The 27,005-nt window shown below is 40.5% G+C and overlaps 1 protein-coding gene across 4 annotated transcripts in view; it reads left to right on the top strand.

Moving 5' to 3' along the window:
* The window catches only part of LOC146687387 (receptor-type tyrosine-protein phosphatase mu), a 169,030-nt gene extending 142,429 nt beyond the window's left edge, over positions 1-26,601 (top strand). For 2 of the 4 annotated variants that reach the window (XM_085438069.1, XM_085438066.1), the window contains 12 exons: positions 1,261-1,297; positions 10,408-10,505; positions 12,782-12,898; positions 13,538-13,692; positions 14,966-15,101; positions 17,117-17,266; positions 17,601-17,774; positions 18,640-18,771; positions 21,506-21,631; positions 22,952-23,115; positions 23,305-23,440; positions 25,193-26,601. In XM_085438069.1, the coding sequence (XP_085294195.1) occupies positions 1,261-1,297; positions 10,408-10,505; positions 12,782-12,898; positions 13,538-13,692; positions 14,966-15,101; positions 17,117-17,266; positions 17,601-17,774; positions 18,640-18,771; positions 21,506-21,631; positions 22,952-23,115; positions 23,305-23,440; positions 25,193-25,246 (1,479 nt within the window). In that variant the 3' untranslated portion in view covers positions 25,247-26,601. The remainder of the gene's footprint in view (positions 1-1,260; positions 1,298-10,407; positions 10,506-12,781; positions 12,899-13,537; positions 13,693-14,965; positions 15,102-17,116; positions 17,267-17,600; positions 17,775-18,639; positions 18,772-21,505; positions 21,632-22,951; positions 23,116-23,304; positions 23,441-25,192) is intronic. The other 2 variants (XM_085438067.1, XM_085438068.1) reach the window with 2 other exon arrangements.
* The last annotated feature ends 404 nt before the right edge of the window (positions 26,602-27,005 follow it).

The raw sequence follows: 27,005 nt of genomic DNA, 5'->3' as shown, positions 1-27,005 counted from the left end.
TAATGATCACTGTAATCAGCAATGCAGCAAAACACAGGCGGCACATTTAATTCCTGCTCCTAACTTATGCAGCCCTGGAAAATAAAAGTACTTTTTCCAGTTAATAAGAGCAATATTGACATTTCTACATCTTTACCTTCTCGTGTTAAAGATTTGCTCTTGCGTGCCTGCTATAACATGCTTACAGAAAGCCACGAGCCCATTTATAGTAAGCGTTACTCACCTGACACTCACTGTCAGGGCCCTTCCTTTCTTTCCGTCTCTCCCTCGCTAATCCGACAGAGCATTGGGCCTCCACTTTACTTGACAGAGCATACATGAAAGCACAAACAAATCTCCTCCTCAGTCCAGAGATAAAGAAGTCATTAAAAATGGAGGACAGCTGAATAGCTGGAGGAGCCCTGTGGATGAGTGAGTGAGGAAAATATCCTTTGTGTCTTTTCTCCCTTCATTGGAGGAGCGTTAATCACAGTCCAAGTTAAATTGAATATGAGTGAGATAAGCAGAGCAGCAGGGGTGGATGGGAAGTGGTGGTGGTGGTGGGGGGGGGGTAGACAATCAAGGGGAGGCTGGGGCGGGGAAGAGCCTTTAAGTCCTAATGTTTTGTTTCCTGCCTCATATCTCTGGAGAGAAGACAAGGAATTGGACAAATAAAACTTGAAGGGATTAGAGTAATCCGTGAGACTAGGGGCCTATTGTGAAGATCAGTGCTGTTAGTTGTATCTTGGGGATTATCAACACTTTGGCTGCTTACTCCAGAGGTGTGCCGTATATAGAGTGTATGATGGAGAGTGTTTTTTGCATCTTGTATCTAGCAGCATCCATCATGAGCTTTCAGTCGTGCATCTTGCAGTTGGATGTTGAAACAAAGAGCTGAAAGGGTGTGCAGTGGCAAACAGCTGGCAGAACTACAATGCAGAGTATTTCTTGAAAGCAAGCACGCAAATCTCTCAAATAATTCCTCTTGCGGCGGAGCGGCGTAGAAGCGAGAGTTCATCTTGGCTGCATAAACGCAGGGCATCTGAAACAAACAAAAACAATGCGTTAACTGGGATTTCTATACAGGTCAAATCTGTTCAGTGATGAATGTGATGGTTCGCATTGTAGGAACAGACTGAGTTTGCATGCAAAGGTCAAAAAAACCAACTAAATGTCAAGAGCAGTGTCTTTTTTTTTTTAGCCTCTCTGCGCTGGTCTTTCAGAAGTAGATGGAACATAAAGTGATTCTTATATTCTCTCCTTTTTTTTCTCTGTTTGCAGGGCTACCACAGGCCAAATCACTACATCGCCACTCAGGGTAAGAATAAAAAACTTTCTAAAAATTGCAAGACTAGATTGGTGTGTGTGGGCGGTGAGAATTTAACGGTGTCTGTTTGTTTGGGCAGATGGATGTGTGCAGGTGTTTACGAATATCTATCTGAACATCCCCGTCGTTGTTTACATACGCTCTTGCAAACTACTCTTTGATGCTCAGTCAGGTGTGTGCTCGGGGAGTCTGGTGCCTCTCGGTGTGCACACGCAAACGCACGTACCTACCGCCTCTGAGCAAGCGTAGCGGCACGCTTTCTCGCTGTCTGTTTCCATCCCGTCGGTGGTGTGGGAGCCATTAATCAGGCAGTCTGGGAGTAGGCTGAATAAATAAATGGATTAGCTGACATGTACAGGCGCATTTTGTCACTGTGTTAATCTGGCCGGCAGATTCGCAGAGTGAGGAGCACTTACCGTGACCCCAGAGGTTAAGTCTGATTGATGGTTAATTGTTATGAATTTTGCATCGCGAGCCTCACTCCCACACAACAGGGCAGCATGCATGGGGATTTTACATACCACTTAAGAAAAAAAAAACAGTGGAAGAGAGGAAAAAAAAAGATAAAGGCAGGGGTTTTTTATTATTATTTTTGCGAAGAGGCTTTAATGGATTCACAATCTGCTTTGGCGGAGCTGGGAGTTGCATAATTACCTGTTTATTAGTGCATTGCCTCTCTTCCTCAGTGTCTCAATTAAAACAACGCTCTGGTTGCTCTTACTTCAGAAAGAGAGAGCATACTAATCAGGCAGTGGTCGCTCTGTTTGCACATTTGTCTGTATGAATGGCACCTAGTTTGAACTGCCTCGCGCTGACCGCTGAGTCCAGCACTCGAAACTGAGCTGTCAAGTGTCGACTCTCTCCTGTGCGCCTCGAGTTCACCAAAACAAGGCAGTATAACTGGCAAATTCAACTCTGAAAGAGTTTCATCTGGATTATTATGACTTCTATAATTGTCCTATAGTCATTAAGAGCATTCCAATTTTCATTAAAAAAATATGCATGAGGAGATCAGCAGTCAAAGAAATGTTGCAAACAAGGCCCTCTCTAAGATGGAAAGCTCGAGAAGCCAAACGTGTTTCCATTCAAGTTAATTAGCCCCAGTTTTCTCATTGAGCTTGCATAATAAGTCCTCATTTTCCATCGACTGTATCGCAAGCATAAGGTTTTTCACTGGGTAGATCCATCCAGTACGAAAGCGTGGATGTGTGTGTGTGTGAGAGAGAGAGTGTGGAAACATCTGTATTCTCTGGGAGACCAAGCCCTTTTATAATTCATCATCAGCTCCGGCAGACTGACAGGAAGGAAGCCTCAGTCTGCTGACACTGAAGCAAAGAGCAGCCAGAGATGATAGGAAAGCCAGACACAGACCTGTCTCTCTCAGCCAGACAAACGGCATACTGTAGCACCTGAAAAGAGCACCTGGGCATTGGCACACTTGCTGAAAATGAGGGAGTAGTCTTCCTCTCTCCCCCAGTAAAGTTTTTCAGTGAATGACACTTCCACTCAAGTCCACTGGGACCAGCAGTAGCTCAGGAAAATGAGACCCGCAATACTGCTGGATAAGCTAAAAAATCTTTGTCATAAATTGGTTGTGGAGGTGGTTTGCGGTGTGCTTAATATGGCAGACAGGTGGGATAACGTTGTCCCCGTTCTATAATGCTATAAACTACAATGACACTCATTAGTTTGGGGTTTATTGACGAGTCCCTTTGCTCTGTCAAGGTGACAATGGCAGGTAGAACAGCTGTCACTCCATAAAAGCCTCATCACCCAAGCTCTGCTCCTCATTATGTAGGTCAGTCTCTCATCCAGAGCTTCTTTTTTTCTGCAGCAATACAATAACTGTCTGTCAGTAATTCTCTAACTGCAGCTCACCTACTTAGCAGATTGAATGTGTGCATGCACCTCAGCCCTCCCATATTGACGCCTCGCCTCTGTCCATTATTATGTCCTGCAGATCGCTTTAAATACTGATCTGACATGAGCTTCCTTCTAGTGGAGACTGAATTACACTGACACCGGGGATGCAAACAGCTGCGATAACCCCCTGCATCCTCTTGGTGATGTGGAAAATATTCATGACATGGAAAAGGGTTCAATTTCATCAAGCTTTCCCCCTCCGGTCTTCTCCGCTTTCCCCTCCTTCACAAGCAGCAAATGTCACCAGGAGCCCAAAAGTTTTATTATTTACAGGTTAACATCTCAAAGCCCAGCAGGGGAGGTGTGGGGTTGGGAGATGGGAAGAGAGAGAGAGAGCAAATCAATGATAAGCGAGTGTACATTATGCCACAGCCTGCCACATGTAATATTAATGGGCAAGAGGGGAACATCACCTGCATGTTTGTCTGTGAGTGTCTGTGTGAACATGTTGATCAGAAATTTTTTGCTGTACCTGGCTTGGGGATTCTACAGCTGTCACACTCTTTGCTTCTGAGGAGGTGCAGGCCTAGTCCCAAAACACAGCATCAGCTGCAGCAGCGTTAGCTCTGACAGCTGGAAGTGAAGCTCCTACTTGTGTTCTGCCTCTGTGAAGTGCCTCTTCCAAACTTCACCAACTAGGCACCACACACTCTGTACTACAAACAGTGCGCTCTGCTTGTATTCTTCAAGTGAGCTCTCAGACTGATTTCTCTGAAAATATTCTGTGGCCTAGTCTTTGAGAATGTAAGCTTTCCCCTCGGTACAGCTAGCTATCAAGATTATTTGTTTGTGTCGAAAGTGATTTTTTTTTTTAATAGTGTTTGTTTGTTTGTTTTCTTGAGACTTTATTTTTTTATCTTAAAGGTACCAGAAATTAATTTTGATTGCCTGAATCTGTATTTTAAAAAGATTGTTCAAATTTGACAGTACTGCCACACTTGCTCTCTTGAACAAAAGCCAAGAGGAGGTTAGCAATGGTTAAGTACAGTGCTGTGCAAGTCTTAAGTTACCACTGATCTCTTTATAGTTTCTTTGGAAGAAGCCAGGCTTTCTCTGTTTTGTTTTGTTTTTTTAGTTTTGTGAGAAATAGTTCTCCAAGCGTTTCTAAAGGTCTTTCAAAGGTTTTCTTTGGGCACTGAATACATTTTTTACTCATTTCAGTCCAGTCCTTGTACCCGACAATTTTCAGAGAAATGTTTTTGTTAAGCATCTTAGCACTGGCCTATGAATAATTCAAGCATAAAAAGGACCTAACTCAGGGGATGAACCACTTCTGTGTCTATGCATAACAAAAAAGTTGGCAAAGAACCAATTTTAAATTGTAACTTTAGGCAATTTTTTACAATTTCCACGTTAAAATGTTCCCATTTCTTTAGTTGACAGGCATAAAATCGTGTTTTTATGGCAAGCCTAAAATACTATCTACTGATTGACCAGCATCTGAAAGTCATGTTCTTAAGAAAAAATCCATCAAAGATCTGGCACAGGATCTGAGAGATGCATCTGCCCCTTCAGTTGATTTATCTGCTGTTGTGAGTCCTCATCATAAATGGTCTTAGTCGAAGGGCAGTTTTGAAAAAGCCATTCTTCAAGAAGAGAAACTATGAGGAATGGCTTAGGTATCCCAAATTACACAATAGCAGCTCTGAAAATCAGTAGCAGCAGAGCTTGTGGAGTGATGGAGGAGGTCAGGTACAAAAAATGAGTGTTTACAGAACAACAATGTGTAAAACACGATGTGGGCTCTGTAATCATTTAGAGCTGTGTTTCAGCCAGTGGTGTTGATGGTCTTGTTAAATTTGGTGGACCTGTGAACACATAAAAGTAACGAGATCTTGATCCAACATGCAGGTTCATTCAGCATCCCAAACATGCACCTATAACTTGGCAGGAAAACATACCATTGAACACCATCAGTCTTTGACCTCCCTTGAACTCAGTGTTATTAACAAAAGGCAAACAAAAGGCCAGCATCCAAAGAAGAGCTTCAAGTGTCTTCCAGAAGCCTGGAGAACTATTGTTGAAGACTACAGAAAAAAGATGTTGAAGAATAAGATACCAAAATATTCACTTTAAAGTTTTTTAGAATTGCTTTATATACAGCATTTCCATGGATATATGCACGTTTCAATACATTGCAGCACATCTTTCCCATTTTCCTAGAAAAATATAAAGAAATGAGAGGGGGGTTCAAGACTTTTCCACAGTACTGAATAGCATATACACTGGAAACAAGAGGAAAATATCTGGTCTCATTCAAATATTCAAAGTTTAGCTGCCACCACTTTAAGAGAACACTAACCAACACACTGAAACTTCGTGTAAAAAGGACGACTTGTTGCCAATGAATTGATTCACCTCACAACTCAAAGCTGATGTTCTTCTCACAAGCCAACTGCATGTGCGATTTCTTATCTGGCACCCGTGTAATCCAGAAAACATGATTCCTATTTAATGTAAATAACTGTCACAAGCATCAACAGCAAACATGAACATTGTGGTTAAGGTAATGAGGGGGTTCTGGTTAAAATTTGCAATGCGCTCACAGTATCATGCTACAGAATAAAGAAAAGAAAAGCCTGAACCTGTCACCCTTAAAATAGAAAACAAACTGTACTGATGGAAGTGATTTCTTTCAGGACGACAGCGTCCTATCAGCATCAGATACAAAATGTAAGTGAATGTTTTTATGCAAATTAAAATACGACATTTTTGCTAGTAGAATTGGCTGTCACCAAATCTAAAGACCATTGACTGATTTTGCAAAGTAATATTAAACAGTGCTTATGAAACAATTGTGTTCAGTGGCTTCAGTAGAGTTACAGATACTTGGAGAATCAGTCAGTCAAAAGTGCAGCAAAGACATTCAGGCTGCATGCTGTGGCCCAGCACCGCCTATGGCTAAAGAAAAGAGGTGCTTTCTAGACATTTTTTAACTTACTGAAACAGGTTTTTGCGAACTCGATAATATAAAAGCTCCACTTTTACGGCTCATTGACTGCAGTGGCACATGTCAGCTTACAGCAGCAGAAATCTAGGATTTTAAAAGCATGCTATTTTTCAATGGAGATTGGTTAAGAAACCAATGAGTCTAAAATAAATTCTTTCCTCAACATTTGAAGCTGTTCACCCGTTCTGTGTGAAAGTTGTCAAATCAACTGTGTTAGCGATTCCTTTGTTCTTGTATATCTACTTATCAAGAAGCACACTCACTTCCTCATGGGTGTCATCAAGTTACAGTCCAGGAAGCTATCTGTACCCATTCTCCATCTCTGCATTCACAACAAAGCATAAATTGGTTGGCTTAAGCTTGGCAGGAGCCTCCCATTGGATGGTTTATCATATAATGCCAAGTAGTATTGTGTTACTGAAGTCCTACACACCAGCTGTCCTGCTTCTCATTCTTCCTCTCCCAAACTTCTCAGCAATGTGCATCTTTCCTCAGGGACAAGTGTGGGAGGTAGCGGAGTGGGTGGCTCAATCAGGTTGGGTAGTTATCGTAGAGACGGAAACCGAAGTCCTACAGTTAAATCGAGATATACCACCACATGCAAAGCACAGGAAGTAGGGGAATACAGATGGAAGTTATGGAGTAGCCTTGTTCCAACTCTCTAGCTGTCTAGTTGATAGATCCTATTTGTATTTTTACTGTAAAAGCACAAACAGGATGGAAATGTGTTCGCAGAAGTGATGGTTGGTTTTGAATCATTTTTTGTTTTTGTTTTTCATTTCTTTAAAAAGTCTTTAATTTAATTTATCTGCTTTTAGAAATAGATGTTTTTAAACTCTGTCAAACAGTATTGCACAATTAAATGTATGACAGTGAGGATGTGTTTAGGCACCCCACTAAGCAGATCAAACATGGCTTGATCAATCAAGTGAATAAAATGGTGATGACACTTTGTTGATGTCCTGAGGGAAATTAGGTTGTTGCAGAAGGCGTAAGTCAATAAGAAGCACAAACAGCACAATGATAGGATCCAGGAACTGCTGCAGCTCCTCATACTAAGGCAAAACAAATTAGTAACAATACAATAGAAATATTCAAATGTGTTTTTATACTAGATTCTATTTTAGCCCGTAATGATTTCATAATCGCTGTAGTTCTTCATTAAGGTTTCCCAAATTGTTGTTAATTTCTTTTAATTGTGTAGTTAGTGGTTTTATGATCATGGCACTCAAGCCAGATACGAAAGCCCGTATAGCTATGCAGTAGGGAGAACAACTCTCTTCATGCCCACCTTTGTTGTTGTTACTGCTTTTTATATAGATCTTTCCCTGGGTGTCCTAGTGATCTAGTGCTTACAGCTGCAGGAGGCATAAATCCAAAAAGTGAGATTTTTTTTTTAAATAGGAAAACCTTTTCCTGCTACTATCCTCTCCCTTCAAGGCCATGCACATGTTCTTTATACACACTAAAAATAATGCTTTTGGCTGCATAGGGGATCTGAACCCTACTTTCCCAGGTGAAAGTCATCTGCATAACCCACAACACAAATTTCCCCAATGACTTTTTCGTTTTTTCTACTTTGTACTGCTCACCTTATCTGGTGTACAAGTCCTCTGCTTAACCAAAGTGTTGTGTCATGGACTAGACTCTTTAATTTACTACTAAAGTGAAAGGTGTAATGTGCTTCCAGAGTAACCAACAATATCTACAATATGCTAAAACTTTTATGTGTTCCTTAAGATACCTTTAGGGTACATCACAGGTCAAAGTATCCTTGTTTCCTAACTGGATAACAGTTGTTCAAATTTGTATGAAATTAAGTGTATCCTTATGCTTCCATAGGAATTGAGAATGTAAGTAGCAGCCAGGTGCTGCTAATCAAATGCACTTCATGAATTCTCTCTAGAGCAACATGGCTAATGTTTATCAAGTTACGGCTGAAGAAGTTGTGGAAAAACTTCCTCTAAACAGATGAAACCAAAATGTGATGTTTGGTCATAATGCACCACACCATGTTTGGAGAAACTCAAATACAGCATATTGGCATAAATGCCCCATACCCATCATCAAGCACGGTGGTGGAGGGGTGATGATTTGGGTTTGTTTTGCAGCCACAGGGTCCTAGGCACCCGGAAGTCACTGAGTCAACCATGAACTGTTCTGTTTAGTAAAATATTCTATAGTCAAATGTGAGGCCATCTGTCTGAGAGTTTTGGGAACAGGACAATGATGCCAAGTATCACAGCAAATCTACAACAGAATCAAGGTGTTGCAATTGTCCAGCCAAAGTCCAAATGTTGTAAGAGAGCTGTGCATAAACAAATGACCTCAAACCTCAGTGAACTGAAGCAATGTTGTGAAAATTCCTCCATAATGATGTGAGAGACTTACAAAGCCATACAGATTTACTATTTTACTAATTGCTGATAAAGGTTGTTCTACAAGATGCTGAGTTGCGGTGCGTACTTTGTGCATTCCTGAGGAAAACTTTCTCTCTTTTTTTCCTTTTCTTTCTTTTTCATGACTTGAGTTTTTACAGGTTTCAGTGGCCTAATGTTTATTAAATTTACCTGCCACATAAATGACAACGAAGAAAACGCCAGCAGCTTGTGTATCTGCCATGTTTTGTCTTAGCTTGTGCCTGTGTGTGTCTGCATAATTTGTTATGTCTCCAGGTAATTCGGGCCAACTCGGGAGAATGCACAGTTGTAGAGATTTGCATTCACTAATTAATTTGTCAGAAGTAATTTTTTTCTACTTGGTGCTTGATTAAAACTAATATTAATAATTTTAATTAACCAGAATAATAATTAAATTCAGCCCACAATTATTGCTCAGTGAAGTTTTAAATATTGGAGGCATTGACTGGCTCTCTGCTCATTTATTTTGATGTTCACCAGACACATTTGGGTCCGGTTCGGTGGAAAGGTTGGTGTTGAACAGATGAGATGTAGTGGTAATTACTTTGAGCTTTGCCATACACACGCATGTGCGGACGCACGGAGAACAGCAGCCGTTGGGCTCATATTTAAATTTGTGATTCGTTTTCCTTTCTCGTTTTCATCCGTGTTTAAGCTGTGTGTTGTAGAGTAAGCACTATGTGATGAATCTGATGTAGAAGCACCATGAATAAATTATACCTGACACGCCTTTCAGCGCTAGATCCGTGAAGTGAAAATGCCCTGTAAACTCTCTTGTTCCAATATGTCAGTAATACCACCAAATTTATGTTTGGAAGTTAATCTGAGGAAGAAGCTGACATTACTGATGAGAAAACATTACCCACAGTATGCACGTCAGCAGTAAAGCGCATTACCAAATTTAGTGATAGATGGTCCATTGTGGCAAACAAATTCTTCCACTAATAAATATGAAAATAAACTTGGAGACATGGAAACTTAGGTAATTGTTTTAAGGTACACAAATTTACAATCTGCCGCTTGCCTGTTAGAATCTATATTAGAGTTCAATGGTCCCCTGTTAGTCATTAGTAAACACTTACAAATGCTTTATTCTGCACTACCATATTCTACAACTACTGGACTATTATCTAAGCGTTTACCCTAGTGACCCTCTTGCATACTAATCATTGATAGTTACAAAGTTTTGTGCCTGTAAGGTGGTAATGCTACGAGTCCTTTCTCTGAAATGTCCGTTCTTATATAACAAAATGGCAAACTGCAAGTGTTAATATTATCCAAATAACCCTAAAATAACTCTGAATATATCTTGCAGTCTAAAGTGAGGCTCGCTCATAAATAATTCTGTAGCCTAAGACTTATTCTGCAGTAATTAGGAGGGGGAAACTCTTAGGTAATGGCCTCGTGGTTTAGGAATATGGCCATGCAAAATAAAAGTAGTAAGTGCACTTTATCGACTAATATGAGCCAACATACCACTAATAATAGCAATAATATGCAACTGATTATTGCTCATATATGAACCACTGAAGGTTATACATTAACGTGTTTTTGGATGAACCAGATTAACCAGATGTGTTTACAAGATGCCAAACTTGTAGTTTTTTAAAGGGTACTATTAATGTGTAACATGCGTTGAAGCCCACAGAGATTTGTTAGTAGTTAAGGGAAAGAGCTAGACTGCAATAAAACCTGACTGAAGCCTCAACACCCCAATACTTGTGTGAAGCTATTGTAAGATATTTAAGGTAGGTTTGGGGGGGAAAAAATATTTGTAAAATGTAATTTCCTCTCTATGTCTCTCCTAGGCCCCATGCAGGAGACGGTATTTGATTTCTGGAGGATGGTCTGGCAGGAGAACACTGCAGCTATCGTCATGGTGACCAACCTGGTGGAAGTGGGCAGGGTGAGTATTTATGACACGTTCACTTGAACTGCACATCTCAAATAAGATTACCTTGCCCCCAGTCGACTAACAGCCTGATTGTATTTCAAGGCAAACTGAGACACCTTTTGTTATTATCTTTGAACATCAGTCCCCAGATGTTTGTGTGCACGCACGCGCTGACTTAGTGAGGCGTGGGACTCGTGTGCCGCCAGCTCTTTTTTTTTCATCTATCTGATCAGTGAGAAGTGAGAAGAAACTGATTGATGGCCTTCATTACCAGAGAGGCATCCAGGCGTCTGACTACTGTTTCATCTCAGTGGCTCTATAACAGGAGATTAGACTCCGCTGAAGCCGCCAGCTCCTTCCAAGCTCCTCCGAGCAGAAACATCTCTTAATGCTGTCCTCACTGGACAAAAGGGGACTGTTATTGAGTAGTGAGGACAGTTCATAATGTTCAAACTAATGGTAAAGCCTTGACTTTTCTTGTTCACTACAGCATGTGGCCTGCCTCGGGGGGAAACCCAGAGCCCTGCTTCAGTCCTAATTTGTTCCACTTAACTCGCACTTTAGTTCCTCCTGGTTAGGTTATAATCAAGAGAAAATGAAGGTCTTAACATACAGTGTAATGCTTTGACTGCCACGGGATTTTTCTCTAAGAATTTTAAATACACTGAAAGCCCTTTTAAAAAGAGGCGCACCTTGATTTTGCTGATGTGCATTTTTGGTGGGGCTTAAATGTAGCAGAGCTGATAATGATTCATAGCCCCATCTCTAGGTACCTCATTAGGCCTTTCCTCTAGAGTAGCGGAGTCCAGCCCACCCCACCCCGCACCTTCTCCACACCTGCTTAGTACTCGGCGGGCCCCGGCCCTCAAACCGTCTGTTATATGATCCTTGTCCAATGGCGGGCGGTAGGCACAGTTGGTCACAGTGACGGTAGCTCCACAGAGGGCCCTATAAAATCACTCCACCGTATCACAGTGGGCCATCTGCTCGGCACAGTCACTGATGAACTCTGGGAAATCCTGGCACACACACACAGAAGCACACGCAGCCTCTCTCCCGCTGGTTTCAGACAGGGGGGTGGTGCTCGGCACACTTTAATGTACGAGAGATTTGGTTTGGAAGTCAGCGTGCTGATGTGTGTGATGAGGTGATGCTCCATGTGCTTCTTTTCTATACACTCTATCCATATGAGTGAAGACGTGTAAGACCTGTGCACGCTCGTCACGTGCTCATAAGTGTGCCCGCACAAAAGAACATCTGTGTCTATGCTGGCATATTTTAGCCCAAAGGCTAATTCCCCCCCAAACTAGGCGCCTGATAGAGTGATCTAATAAGGTAATGGCTTTTGCCTAACTCAATCTGGCTGGAAGCGGACGGTGGATTTGTGATTGTCATCAGGGATTAGTCATCAGGGGTGTCAGAGAGAGGGACCTCCAAGTCCCCCTCTGTCTGTGTCATTCCACAAACCAAAATCTCATTTCATTCGTAATCAGCACATAGACGCCAGGAATGAAAATTGAATCTACTTGTGGCTGATGTCGCATTTATACCTCATCAAAAATGATCATTCTCTGATATACCTCCGTGATCTCAATCTCTATTACCAGCCTTACTTCCCTCTGTATCAACAGTTTAATTGGGAAGGGGGGGGGGGGGTAATTTTGCGCTCTTATGATACCTAATACAAGTAATATTTCCAGTGGGGTGTTTTAGATTTCTGTTGGGAAATCTGTTTTAAACAGCTCAGGGTTTATTATTTCATATCAATATTGGATTGTCATTATATTTCCCTCATTTAATTGTTGTACACATTTTTTTTTTTTATGTTTTATCCTATTTCACCACACTGGTAGTCAATTTTTTAAGGTGGAGAAATCACATACCCCCATTGCACCTACACTGTTCTGTTCCAGGTTTTTGCACAGTCCACCTTTAGACTCATTTTCACATTATCGACATGAGAATGAAAAAGCAATAACGTGCGAATGAACTCTCCCATCGATACATAAGATTCCCATTTACAGCAGATCCTTGACCGGGGGCCGAAACTAATATGAAGCAAATCTCATTTTGATTTGAAAGAAATGCTTCAAACGCTGAAATATCAGGTGGCAAATGGGGGCTAATGTTATGTGACAATTATCTTTATTGGAAAAAATGATGGCCTGGCAACTTGCAGAAATTCTAATATGAATGTGTGCAGTGAAGCATTGTGAATATAAATTCATTGCAGTTAGCATACAGCTTGTGAAGATGTTGTGTCAAACACTTGGTTTTGTCACTCTCAGGTGAAGTGCTGTAAGTACTGGCCTGATGATACGGAGATCTACAGAGACATCAAGGTGACACTGATAGAGACTGAGCTGCTGTCAGAGTATGTCATCAGGACCTTTGCTGTAGAGAAGGTACACTTTAACCTTTTAAACACTTTTTTCCAGTTATAAATACAGTCATAACTTTTCAGATGTAGCTTTCCTACCTGAATAGCTGGAGAAGGACATATATATATAAGGCTTCTCTAGCACTTTATGACAATGTTTATTAAATAGATGGATGGATGTTTAACATATATTAATATGCAACCTAACCTAATATAACCTAATAGAATCATTTCTACCTCTCGATTTTTCTCTTTAACTATTGTTTATACCATATAAAAACTCCTAATTGTTACATTCTACTGTGACATTTTATAAAATCTTCAGGCAATATCCATTCAAAGAATAAACACAAATACTAATATAACATAGAGGAATATACTGTTCTTTATGGTACATGCAAAGTGCCCAGATAACTAATGCAGTGCATATTGTATAATATCAGCATGACAGATAGCTGCTACAGTAGGTGAAGACACATGGCTACACTGGCCTTAAACATCCTGTTCATCGCTAGATTAAACTTTGTACAAACCTTTCTTGGATCTTGATGAAGAGTGTGTTGATATTCAATTCAACCCGTATTTACTTTGGAAAGACTTCACACATCCATGTTCTTCTCACTACATTCTCTTTTGCTTTGTGTGCTTAAACTGTGTTCCTCAGAGAGGAGCTCATGAGATCCGGGAAATCCGACAGTTTCACTTCACTGGCTGGCCGGACCACGGTGTGCCATATCACGCCACCGGCCTTCTGGGGTTTATTAGAAGAGTCAAGTCCAAGACCCTGACCAATGCCGGACCCATGGTGGTTCACTGCAGGTTGGTGTGCACTCAGACGAAGAACTCTTCTTGATACTTGTGTTTTAGCTCTAACCCATGTGTACCTATTTTTGTGATTTGCATATTTTTATACAATAGTCATTAGACTAATAGCGGCTCAATGCAGAAGTTACATATGTATAGCTAAGTACTGCCTTGTGGCTGGTATGTTACTTACGTTTTCATTCAGTCTTTTAATCCAAGAACTAGTCCCCAAAACTGGGTATTAGTAACTGGGACAGTATCCATGGAAAGATGTTGTGGTGTTAAGGTTTTTAAATATCATTTGCCATTTTTGGTGTTTATAGTACTGTGTACACAACAAGCAAATTTTGATTCACCTCTACTGTACTGTATATTGGGCTTAATGTACACTACAGTGTAGGTCACAATTATGGGATCGTAATAACTGCTAAAACATAAATCGTAATGTAACATTACATAAATGAGTGGTTTCCAACAATCCTTGTCAGGTGAGCTCACAAACCCCTTCTGTTTACCATTTATCATATTTACAAGCTTGGATAGCAAGTTAGCAAGCTAACAATTCCCATTATTTTTCCATCCTTCACAAACAGATATACATTTATCATTATGAAATTACCTTTTTATCCATTATGTTCAGCCAGTAATCATTTATTCATTTTGTTAGCAACTGTTAATCCATAATTTTAGCTTATGTTCAACTGGTGGCCCCATTTTTACAATAACCTTCATTGTTTTAATTCGTTTTAGCTAGCATTTTAAACTAGTTACATTTAGCTAATAGTGAAACAGTGTTTCAACTAGGTATATTTTAGAAGTTTCAGTGATTTGTTCACATTGTTAGCCAACAGTTTTTGCTGTTACTATTCCATACGTAGCTATTTAGTTTGTTTTTTATCTGTTTTTAGTCATTTAGGCATCCCTATTAGCTACATGCCACCTAAACCTAATGTTAGCTTTGCTGCTTCAACTTGTTCAGGTCCACTTAATTCTTTAATTAAATTGTAATTTAATTTTTTTTAATTTAGTTGAGCTGGTCTCCCTGTGGTGCTTGGTAATCACTGCATTAAATAGCCAATTTGAAACATAAGTGACCTCTGGGCACTCTTAATGTTGGCAACAGATCAAGTAAAGCTGTTGATGTGAAACCCTAGTGTGCTCAACTTTTTATTGTTAGGGAAATCATTTAATCTTATTCCACCTCATAAAAGTTATATTTCTTTAAACTTAAAGCAAAAAAAAAACCAAACCTCACTTCTCATGAATAAAAATCCGTGTCTGTCCGCAGCGCTGGAGCCGGTCGGACAGGCTGCTTCATCGTCATTGACATCATGCTGGACATGGCGGAGAGAGAGGGCGTGGTGGACATTTACAACTGTGTGAGGGAGCTGCGTTCACGGAGGGTCAACATGGTTCAGACTGAGGTACTGTACGACTGGTTTAAACAGTTCTCCACAGAGACATCACTAAAATACAGAACTGCAGGACTGCAGCTTGACAGGTTTTGGTCCTCAAAAGTGGATTAACTAGAATCAATAAATAATTCTTAGATTGAGCCCCCTGCTTCTCTGGTCCTGAACAAATGCTGAGAATTCATACCAGCCAGAAGCAGTGTCATTAAAAGAATGTTTTATATTTGGAACAAATAAATCATCGCCTGTCATTTATTAGTCGTTAATTCTGCAGCTTAGGTGATCCACAAGAGGTTTTTAAGCATTTTCCCAGTGACTGATGAGGCTCATTATTTTTGTAAATGCTGTATAATACGGTAGTTTAATGTTTTCCTGTCATTCACTTTCAAGTGCCAGTTCAAGTGTAACATTTTTCTCAAACAAAGATATGTTCATTATGTAATTAAACAATCCAAATAATTAACATAATCTGATGTTAAGCAAGTGCTCTACTTGTTTTAGTTTGCTTTTAATATTATTTGAATTATATTCATATTCAAAGCTGGCATATTTATGTCTAGAACAGGAGTGTGGATTTTATTGTTACAATTCGCACTACTGTTACATTTTTAATGATAATTTCTCACAAAGGACGTTTACTGGAGTGCACACCCTAACTATTCCTCCAAGTGGTAAACACAAGTGCTTGGCAATATGCGTTGTAATAAAAGGGTTTAGAGTGTTGAGGATTTGGCTCATATTGATGGTTTCAAAACATCCCCGGCTCATCCTATAGTTTTACGCTGATGCGGACAACCGAAAGACTCTGTGCTTTCCTGAACACCGGCCATCTGGAGGTGTCCATAGTCTCGGTGAATGCATCATTTCACCGTAATTCCCTTTAAATCACAAGCGTCATTGGATTTAATGGGCAAATGTTTCATTGCTGACGTCCGGATTGGGATTTGAGCAACTGGAGACCAAAGGCTGCTCACCCTGAGTCACTCTCCTCAAGTTCAGTGACCTTCAAATTCTGTGTATGTGTCTATTTTCCCTCACAGGTGTTCTGGCTGGTTGGCACAGCTCCTCAGCCCCGCGGCCACACACCACCATCCTACCATGCTTTAATTTAACCACGGAAATGAAATGCTTTGTTGTTGTTTACATATTATGAGCTCAGATAAGCTCTATCAATCTGCGGATTGATAGAGCTGGTCTTACTGACCCAGGCAGGGATAGTCAAACTCTGAGGTCAACATTTCACATTCTGCTTTAGACTTAACAAATGGCAACACATGTTCCCCTTTCAATCTGTAAATCTGACCCCTGTGCATGTGTGTGGATTTTGGTACAAAGTGACAAGGAAGTGTCAGCTGGAAATGTCACTTCAGAATAGATTTGCATCAAGCTGTGTCGCCATGTCCACTGCTTGAGTGACTGACTGAGGAGGAGGAAATGTGTTACGATTTTATGTTTTTCTGACCGCACGCTATTGAGCACAGTGGGTGTTGGGTTTTTTGTTTGTTTGCTTGTTTTTGGTTTTATATAAGAACTCAACCATTAACCTTCCTGTGACGATGATAGCAATACTCATGAGGAAATCCTAACCTTGATAAGTTCACTGAGGTTTCATAGGATCCTAAAAAAACATGGAAAAGGTCAAGTCATTCATGAAAATATTTTCTGCTAGACTTCTAAATATTTTAAGGTTTTGAAAATGTCATACAATTCTGGGTTTTATAAGAGAATTAAATAAGCTGTGTACCAAAAAAATGCAAAAATATGTATTGTAACCTTTGAACAAAGACAATGACAAATATTAGACACAGAAACTGCCGTGGGGGTAAAGCATAATCCCAGTAAGGTCATGGAAAGGTCACTGAATTTTTCTAGCAAAAACAGAGGAAAACCCTGGCTCACATATTTCTGCTTATAGCAGTGGTAGAAATAAAAAATAAAACTTTCTTTTTTTGGGGGGGGGGAGCTTGTCTTCTGTCATAAGTCATAGATGCCTGATGGATGCGCAATGAGGATGCTGTTTTTTTCAGGAGCAGTATGTCTTCATCCATGATGCCATTTTGGAGGCATGTCTCTGTGGCGACACCACCATTCCTGCGAGTCAGCTCCGCTCCGTCTACTACGACATGAACCGCCTGGACCCGCAGACAAACTCCAGCCCCATTAAAGAGGAGTTCAGGGTGAGGAGCTATTTAACGTAATTAGACACATACAGTGTGTGCAAATTCATGATGACACATTATCTGAAGCACGAGGCTGCTTTAAACAAATTCTGTGCATAAACGTACTTTATATAAATAGGTGATGCATCTAATGTATAGTTATATGAAATGCGCCACCCCACTCTAAGTTTTATCCCAGTCACTTCAGGGGAGTCGGAGCTATCACTAATGTAACTGATCAAAGAATCGCATTGTTAATTACCATATTGGGAGATAATTAGCGCACTCAAAACCCAAGTGCCTACCTTCCTGCGTCAGTATGACACCATGTAATTCTGCTTCAATCTCAAAGACACTCAATATGGTGACTCCCACGCTGCGGGTGGAAGACTGCAGCATCGCCCTGCTGCCTAGAAACCACGAGAAGAACCGCTGCATGGACGTCCTGCCTCCGGACCGCTGCCTTCCCTTCTTGATCACCATTGACGGCGAGAGCTCCAATTACATCAATGCCGCTCTGATGGATGTAAGGGTCAAACATTTTACACTTTTAAGTCTGTCTGCTTGCATGCTGGTTCAGATCATCTTGCTGATTTCATCGCTGTAATTTTAAAGTGGTAAAGTAGCACTGAATCACAAATTGGTGAAACTGCAGCTGCCTGTATTTGTGTATTGGAACCTTAAAATGTTGCTGATTTGAAAGCAGGGATTTTGCATTTTTTTTTCGTAGAAGTAAGACCTACGACATGTTGGTATTTCAGCCTGCTATACAATGCTGATTTTTATGTGACTTTTAAATGTTGCTAATTTTTATAAAGAGTATAGTAAGTCAAAATTCAGATTTAAGTCTTGCAATCTTGACTTGAAATTTACTCATTGAGACTTTTAACTTGGACTGCAGCCACCTAGGACTTACTTGAGTTAAGAGCTTCTGCCACAGAATTAAGACTTCACAACATCTCTGAATCGCTGTCACTTCTAATTAAGCACTTATCTGTCAGTATCTAAGAAACATCAAAGGAAACAATTGAAAATGCTATGTCTAGCAATTCTTAAGGGGACCTAACAAAGAACACCTTGACAAGGTACATGCTCGCTGATGGACTTTTTGGCTCCTGCTGGGATTGAGCAGGTGACCTTTCAGGTACAGGATTGTCTCAGTCCCCACTGGGCTACATTGGGGAGCCAGAAACCACATTAAAAGTGCTCTGTCCTAAAATAATCTCCCTAGACATGGAATCTCCATTAGAAAACTGCTCTCAGCAGGAAGTCTGGTTGAGAGACGGAGGTCGTTTTAGAAATGGTTTTATTCTTGACAGTGTTGCACAAAAGCATGCACTTGGTCTATTCATCATCAGCTCTTTCTTTTTCTTCTTCTTCCCTCCCTCCAGAGTTACAAGCAGCCTTCTGCATTCATAGTGACACAGCACCCATTGCCAAACACAGTAAAGGACTTCTGGAGATTGGTGCTGGACTACCACTGCACATCCATAGTAATGCTCAATGATGTCGACCCAGCACAGGTAAACCCGACCCAGTACATTTGCTTAAATAAATAGCAAGCACATGAAATCCTGAAGGAAGAATTTTAATGCAAGAATTTTACTCACAAACAAATGAGACATGAGTTCTTTCATGACAGTTTTTTTTTTTTTTAATCTAAAAGTTGCAAAAAGGACATTGATGGGAACCGATTGAATGATTACATTTCACAAACCCAGGGAAACCCCGAGGGATGTATCTATGTTAGAGAAACTATATATTTGTATGAATACTGAATATGCTTGAAATAAGGTATATACTGCAGAGTGGAAGGAATAGGACTTGCTGTAAAAGTAGACGAAGAAAAGAAGGCCTGTGGAAGAGACTCCAGATTTCTCAGCCCGAGGCTCTGTCATAACACCCGGGGATCAAAGCCTGAAGCCAGGCTGCTCTCCCCATCCAAATCCCCTTTCCCTAGGTGACTGGCTGGATAGAAAAGGCCTTTCATTCAATATTCTCACTGTAGCCAGCCCGTCAGCAAGCCAAGAAAGCAGCGCAGGTGGGAAGGTAGGAAGGGGGTGGGTGGAGGTTGAGGAGTAGATGAAGGCGAGGGAGGTTTACCATCTTCTCCATCAACATCTTTGTTTTTGCATCTGTTGAATTTGTCAAATTTTGATGGGCTCTAAAAGGAAGGCGGAAAGCGGTGCTTAAGCTGCCACACGGACAGCATATGTGCTTCTGCTTTTGTGTGTAAGAGACACAAAGTAAGCAACTATTTCCATGTCCGTCTGGATTCCCGTGTTGAGGTCTGTTATTTGCATTTCTCCAAGATGGTCCCTTTTTTCTCCCCCTTGATTGTTTATGACTGTGGCATGCATTTGTGACATGACATGTCTGTCAATGTGAGACGTGTCCATCTGTGTGTAAGCTTCCATTTGTCTGATTTAGAGCTCTGAGGCTGGCGACTGGCTCCACAGGTGCAAGTTCTTAACTGGGCTTTCTCTCATAAAGGAGCGGAAATGGAGGGGTTTTTACTGCTTTTGCGAGGCCATCCTAGAGGGTTTCTGCTCAGTGCACAAGAACAGTCAGTCTTAATATTGATAACTGCCACTTAAGACTTGTAATTAGAGTTAACTGCTGATTAGTGTTTATTTGAAACAATCTATTGATTGAATATTGATTAATCAGTCTTTTACTGCAAAACCCAAGGTAGCATTGCTTTGTCCATCTGACACTGCAAGAGCTTGTAATTTGTTATTTTACAATAAGAGATCAGAAAGTCCATGCCCATTCCAAATTTGACTCGTCTCTTGTTCAGGGTCGACTGCTTATGAAACCCTGCACAGCCTCTAGGACGATTGGTATCTTTATCAGCCCCTCAAAGTCCTGGTCTGACACCCACTTGCTTATTTGCATCTGCAATTTTACCACATATCCAAACATTTGTGTCCACAATCACTGCTGATAAGAGCTGGATTTCTGACTATGCCCCAGATGCCAAACAGCGGTTTTCAGAGAATGAAGCGAAGAGAATAAATGTCCTCGCCTAAAGATTGAGCATCAAGTCAGAGTTTACATATGAAGGGCTGTTTACCATAAATGCCTCCCTAGGGTCAGAGAAAGGCATGTGAGAAGGAAGATGATTTAAGGGCACTCTATGCCGTAGCAGTGCTAGCATGACACTGTTGGTCCATTCACATTGCATTGAAAAGGCCACAGCAACAAATCTTCACTCTACATCCACCCTACTTGCCAGATTTCCCAGCCTATCACTTTGTTCTCTTCCCCAAAAATAAAAGTTGAATGGTGACTATTTTGACCCACTGGTGGAGATCCAGACACGTTATAGACAAACAAGTGCAGCTATTTAGAACAAGACATCCGCAGAGTGATTTAAAAGCAGTGTCAGCGCTAAAAGTGGTACAAAACTACCCAAGGAGACAGCCTTGAGTGGAAATGGGTGTGGCCACAGACCTTTTTTAACTGTCTCTTGCAGCTTCAGCCTAAACATATAAAGTTTATTTGGCTGGAAATGATGTATGTTAAAAGGATGGAATAATTTTGCTGAAGATGAAATTTGTCAAGTTTGTTGGTGTGAAATGTTTAGCCGCTTGGGCTGTAGGAATATACCAGAAAAAGGACAGGAACAATACATTTCTTTCATCAAAAATACAGGCAATGAATTATCTTTCCATCAATCAATCTTTTGATGATCTTGCCTTTGATGACATTTTTCATCTTAGACATGAATCATTTTTTTTAAACTGCTTTTAAGGAACAAAGAATGTGCATGTTTTCTAAAGAGGGGCAAAAGAATTACCCAAAGATTTTGAGAAATTTCAGTTGATTTGTTGAACAAAGGGTTAGTTGATTAGGAGAAAGCTCCCAAACTTGGAGAACACCTGTGTTTAGTTTCTGCAATATCAAAAAAAATTTTTTTGTATTGAATGTTCTCAAATTTAAAAAAAAATGTTCAATGTTCAATTTTAAAAAGAAAAGTACTTTGTATTGAATGAATTCACCTCTTTTGACTCTGCCTATTGTACCGTGTCACTTTGCCTTCAGACTTAATTTTTTTTTTTTTTTGCAAGTGTATAAAAGGAGCTGACATCAGAGTCACAGTCTTTAGTCAGTATAGTTTGGATCTGAAACTAATAAGTCATCTTTCCTTTTCTTGTGTTTCCCTTTGTTGATTTGTCTGCGTGCTGGTGTACATGCATTTCTCTATATGTGTGTATGCGTGTGTGTGTATGTGCACATGCCTATTTGGTTTAGTTGTGCCCACAGTACTGGCCAGAAAACGGAGTCCACCGCCACGGACCCATCCAGGTGGAGTTTGTCTCCGCTGATCTGGAAGAGGACATCATCAGCAGAATATTCCGGATCTACAATGCGGCTCGGGTACGGTAACACAAAATGGACAAGCTACAAACAAAAAAAGCATTCTGTGTGATCAGCCTGATGTGTAGTTGTTGGGTTTTTTTTGTTTGTTTTTTTCTGCTTTGCTGCCCATTTATTTGTAACTTTTGAAACTTGTTTGTCTTCCCTGCTGTGAAGCCAATTTATTCTGTGACTGCACACCTCACACGTCCCACTCATACGTCGGCCTGTCCGTTCAAGCTGTGCAGAGACGGCAGAGTCATTGTGCTCTTTAACTATGCCACTGCACCAGTTGACTGGATGGAGGTGTGATTGCCACAAGTTAATTGTCTCTTAGACAGCTTGAGAAAATTGTCACATGTAGTTAAAAAAAAAAGAGGAAGCAGAAAACAGGTTTTCCCGTCAATTAACACATTTTGGGTTGAACAAGAACACGGCGATGCTGAACAAAAACTACCAACACATACTTCTTATAAGTGGAATCTAATGTATCCGCAGCACAATGTGCAACTTCTTTTTAAAGGTGACAGTTTCATTTGCATCATTTTTGAAGTGGCCAAAAGAGGATAAATTATTTCATGCAATGAGTCAGAAAAATCATAAAAAGAAAGACATTTGCTTTTATTTTGTGTCTCTCGTATCATCCTGTGACACCCTAGATTTATTTTGAAGTGAGCCCCATATTTAAATTATTTCTAATAAAGAAATAACTCTTGTTTTTTTTTAAATGATTTAAATAAATATCACAAATCTAGTTCACTTGCATTTTTCTGGAATCGTGAGCGAACCCTCAAAGAGAGATATCTCACAACATGGCGTGTACTGACCCTTTAACTTTGAGCTACCAGACATCACTGCACAGACAGGCACCTGACCCATGCCGGCATCACCTGCAGTCACCTGTGTAAGCTGTTTATCCCAACAGCCTGCTCTCTGTTGTCAATAATCGCTCCTCATATTAACGTGCTGTAACATCCTCTGGCCGGCAGAGGCACCTACAGCATGTTAAGTGCACTACAAGCTAATCACACATGATCGCGGACAAGTGTTATTGATCGATATGTCTGAGTGTGATTTAGAGTGTCTGTATCCTAGATTGCTTAACTATCTGTCTCCAGCAGCAACTGTGCTCATCTATCACCCTGTCTTATCTGCACGCTTATCTCTTCAGCGACTCCTCGAGCCCTTTAACCATCTCTATCCAGCCTCTGATGAAGCTTAGCTTCACCCTCCCTGCATCTTTACAGTCTGATTGCATCTTTATACAACAGCGATTAACTCCCTCCCCCCTACATATGTGTATTAACCTGGGATAACTGTTGTCCTTCCCCCCCCCTCTAGCCTCAGGATGGCTACCGGATGGTGCAGCAGTTCCAGTTCCTGGGTTGGCCCATGTACAGAGACACGCCCATGTCCAAACGCTCCTTCCTCAAGCTCATTCGACAGGTGGATAAATGGCAGGAGGAGTACGACGGGGGAGAGGGACGCACTGTGGTCCACTGTCTGTAAGTTTCCAACTTCATTCCCTGCTGGTATTAAAAATGAAACATCTCCACCTACTGACTGAAAGCCTTCACTGCATCAAAACACACCTCAGCCCTTTGTGAGCCTTTAGTGTCAGCTTTAGCTTTCTTTTTGAACTCTTCTTGGATGACTTTGAAATTTTTAATTAACTTTTTTTCTCACAACCATAGGAATGGAGGCGGCCGCAGTGGGACATTCTGTGCCATCAGCATTGTGTGTGAGATGCTTCAGCACCAGCGCTCTGTGGATGTTTTCCACGCTGTCAAGACACTGAGGAATAATAAGCCCAACATGGTGGACCTACTGGTGAGGGACACTGCAGGAGCTGAAAACTTGATATAAATGCAGTCTTCATAAATCAGAATATTGTTTTAAGTTTCTCACAGTACCAGTTGGGAATCTACAGCAATCTAGGTATAATGGCTGAAGAAGCAGAGAGAACAACATATTGTCTTTCTGCGCGTCCAAACCATCTCAGCCTTGGCTGTCTAACTTTCTCTCCAAAACACTCAACCTGTGCCGCCTCTGACGTACTCTTTTCTAAACTTGTCTGTTCTGGTCACTTCCAATAAAAATAGCAACATCTATACCTCTGCCAGTTCATCCTCCTGTCTTCATGTCAGTACCACCATCTCCAAACCACACATCATAGCAGGTCTCACTACTACCTCGTAAACCTTCCCTTTCACTCTTGCTGCTACTCTTCTGTCAAAAATCACCCCTGATATTCATCTCCACCCACTCCACTCTGCCTGCACTCTCTTATTCACCTCTCTTGTTCGCTGTCCGTTGTTTTGTACGAATGACACCAGGGATTTAAACTCATTAATCTCACAAAAAAGTAATTAAAAAAGCTACTTTCAGTTACTGCCTTAACTACATGGTGTCAACACAGCAGTGTTACCTTCAAATATTTCATTTGGCTTTACGCCCTTCCTGATATTTCCCAGTTTGTGTGTCCTGGGGCCTTTCACTTGTGCATTACAACTGACAGTGGACCTTTATGTATGATATTTTGGAACTAAAGAGCAAAATTATTTTACTTAATTATGACTTCAATAACTAACTATTTTGAACTTTTCATCTGATGCCTCCTCTCTGTAATGCGTGCATCAATGAATTCAATTCAGTTTTATTTATATAGCGTCAAATAACAACAGTCACCTCAAGGCCCTTTATATTGTAAGGTAAAGACTCTACAATAATACAGATCCCTCAACAATAAGATGACTCCCTATGAGAAAGCCCTTGGCAGTGACAGTGGGAAGGAAAAACTCCCTTTTAACGTGAAAAAACCTCCAGCAGACCCGCTCTGTAATTTTAACTTCCTCATTTTGCAAAGCTAGCTAGTGGGCTGTCTTGGATCATTTGAATGGCTACTTCTGGGCCCGTGAGTCGTAAGTTTGACAACTCTCAACATAAACTGTGGCAAGATGTCAAAATTCACTTATATTAATACAGCTTTGAAGCCTTCGTCACAGAAAACATCAAAAATCAGGAATCAAAAATCAAGAGGACACACTAAAAACACTCAGCTCCGGACCATATTAAATCAACTCATATTTATTCAAACATTTTCCGCCAGTGGAAGAGGAAGTGATGCGTTATGCTGCTGCTTGTTGCAACTTTTATGAAGAAGAAGTATCTGACAGTTAGTTTCCTCTGCCGCTGAAGATTGTGAAGATGGTGATCGCACAATTAGGGGTCCATATATCTGCATCTGTGACGCGTATTCTATAGTGACAAGCAATAAAGTCAATACCTTCTCATCCGCTTGAATATGTCAGTTATTTATTAGTTTCAGTCTGGTGCAGAACTGAGATTGTTTAATGTGCCGAAAGCCTCGACTTTAAAGTCCCATTGATGTTTTGTCAGAGTTATAGGATTTAAATGGTATGATTATCAAACAAACAACAGGCCCTTTGGGAATAGCAAAAATCCCCAGAGGGCTTGTAGTATTCATTTATGACTTAGGAGACACTAACTTTATGACTTGGGAGACTCAGGCCAACTCCTGCACATCTCTAATGCCTCTGTCTGTTTCTTCTTTCCTGCTAGGACCAATACAAATTTTGCTATGAAGTGGCACTGGAGTACTTGAACTCTGGGTAACTTGGAGCTACCGCACCCAGCAGGACTTCTTAATTCGGGACATTACAGACAACTGCAGCTCACATGTGTGCATTATGCTAAGAGTGTGTGTTACCGACCCGACAAGAGTGACGTGCACACATGACCTCCTTTGACCAGCTCTCTTCCCTCTTCTTCTTCTCGATCTAGATGGGAAAGTTAGCAGAGTTGTACAGTGTTAAATATCATAGAATGTTTCAGTCACTACAAGCTAAGGAAGCCAGCAGAGGTGCAATGAGTTTGGTTTTTTTGTTTTTTTAATCCTCTGCAGTGAGCAGCCTTCTCTCTGGATCCCTACTTTTCTCCGTCTCTGCCTGTAGTCCCGTGGTTGTTGCCTTGATCCGCATTGGACGACAAGCACTGAAAACACTCCAGTTTTCCGTGGAATGCGATACGCTGTACATAATGTAATGTGTCCATTTTAATCTCTCAGATTTTTGTTTCATGCAGTTCATTATTAAAAGTCATTAAATGCAGGAGCTCAAAGCCTAAATGTTACTAAATGTCCTGTAAATTTATGACTTTCGGATGACTATTGCTTCATACTGTATGTTGGGGACAGCTGGCTCACATTTGCTTACCTTATTTCCTGTGCAGGGATCCAAAGCTTTATTTGCACTTCCATTGAATTTCTTGTTGTGCATATTGTACATATTTCTGTAGATTATTTATTCGCGGTATGTACTTTTTTTGTGACTCGCAAGTAAGTGACAATCATATGTTCTATAGGTTTGGTTTATTGATTGTATTGTGTGCTTTTTTTTTTTTTTTTCAGTCATCTTGTATGACGGAGCAATTCCATTGTAAAAAAGAAAACAAAACAAAAACAAAAAATGATTATATAAATGTATCTACAATATAAAAGGTGGATTATCTATTTTTGCCTCGTTTCTAAGGGGAGCTGGGGAGGATGGCATTAGGGGAGCATCTGTTGGAGAGATGAGGGCACTACAGGTGCTATCCAATGTTAGCTTTTTTATTTTATTTTTTATGATGATGATTTATCTTAACTTGTTTATATATCAGTTCAGTTTAAAGCACAGTCGCATGAATATTAAGATAGTTTGGTTGGTTTTGAGCAAATAGACGATGCCCATAAGGTTTCAGAGGAAAAAGAGATTACGGTAAAAAATATAATATTAGCAATGATTTAATAGTTCAAAAGCTAATTATTTTTCTCATTTTTCACAGTCATCCCTAAAATGCTTTTATTAACGCGTTGGAATAGAATGGTTATATTTTGGGAGTCTTTATATACGTAACATACTGTGTGTATACAAAATAAAGATTATTCAAAGCCCTCTTAATAACACACAAATCAGCTGTGACAAAGCTCACTCTGAGAAACTTGTCATTTCTTTATTTTAACCTCCTAGGACCTGGCGTCCACATATCTGGACATCACATTTTGGGATTTCTAGACCAAAATACCAAATTTTTCTCTACAAGGGCCTGATATCCACTTACGAGGACATTATACTGCCACTGTTCTATCAAAGTTTCAAACGAATGTCCACATATGTGGCTCTCATTTTTCTCAGCAACAAAAATTAGGTAAAACAAAAAAATCTGGTAATTCTTTGTTTTTACATTCATCAGGTCCCAATCAGCCCAAATAGCAAAGGAAAATTCAAAATGCATCCCATGAAAGAGTTCGGGTCTTAGGAGGATAATATGAACTTCTGTCCTGTACATTCATGGTCATAACTTTCATGAACTTTTGTGCAGTTCGTCCCACATG

This window comes from Copadichromis virginalis, linkage group LG18 (genome assembly GCF_057382275.1).
Source record: "Copadichromis virginalis isolate Kocher_CV1m ecotype Utaka linkage group LG18, C_Virginalis_male_GT1.1, whole genome shotgun sequence".
Lineage (NCBI taxonomy): Eukaryota > Metazoa > Chordata > Actinopteri > Cichliformes > Cichlidae > Copadichromis > Copadichromis virginalis.
Note: the sequence above shows the minus strand (reverse complement) of the source record. Positions and strands in the feature narration are given on the sequence as shown.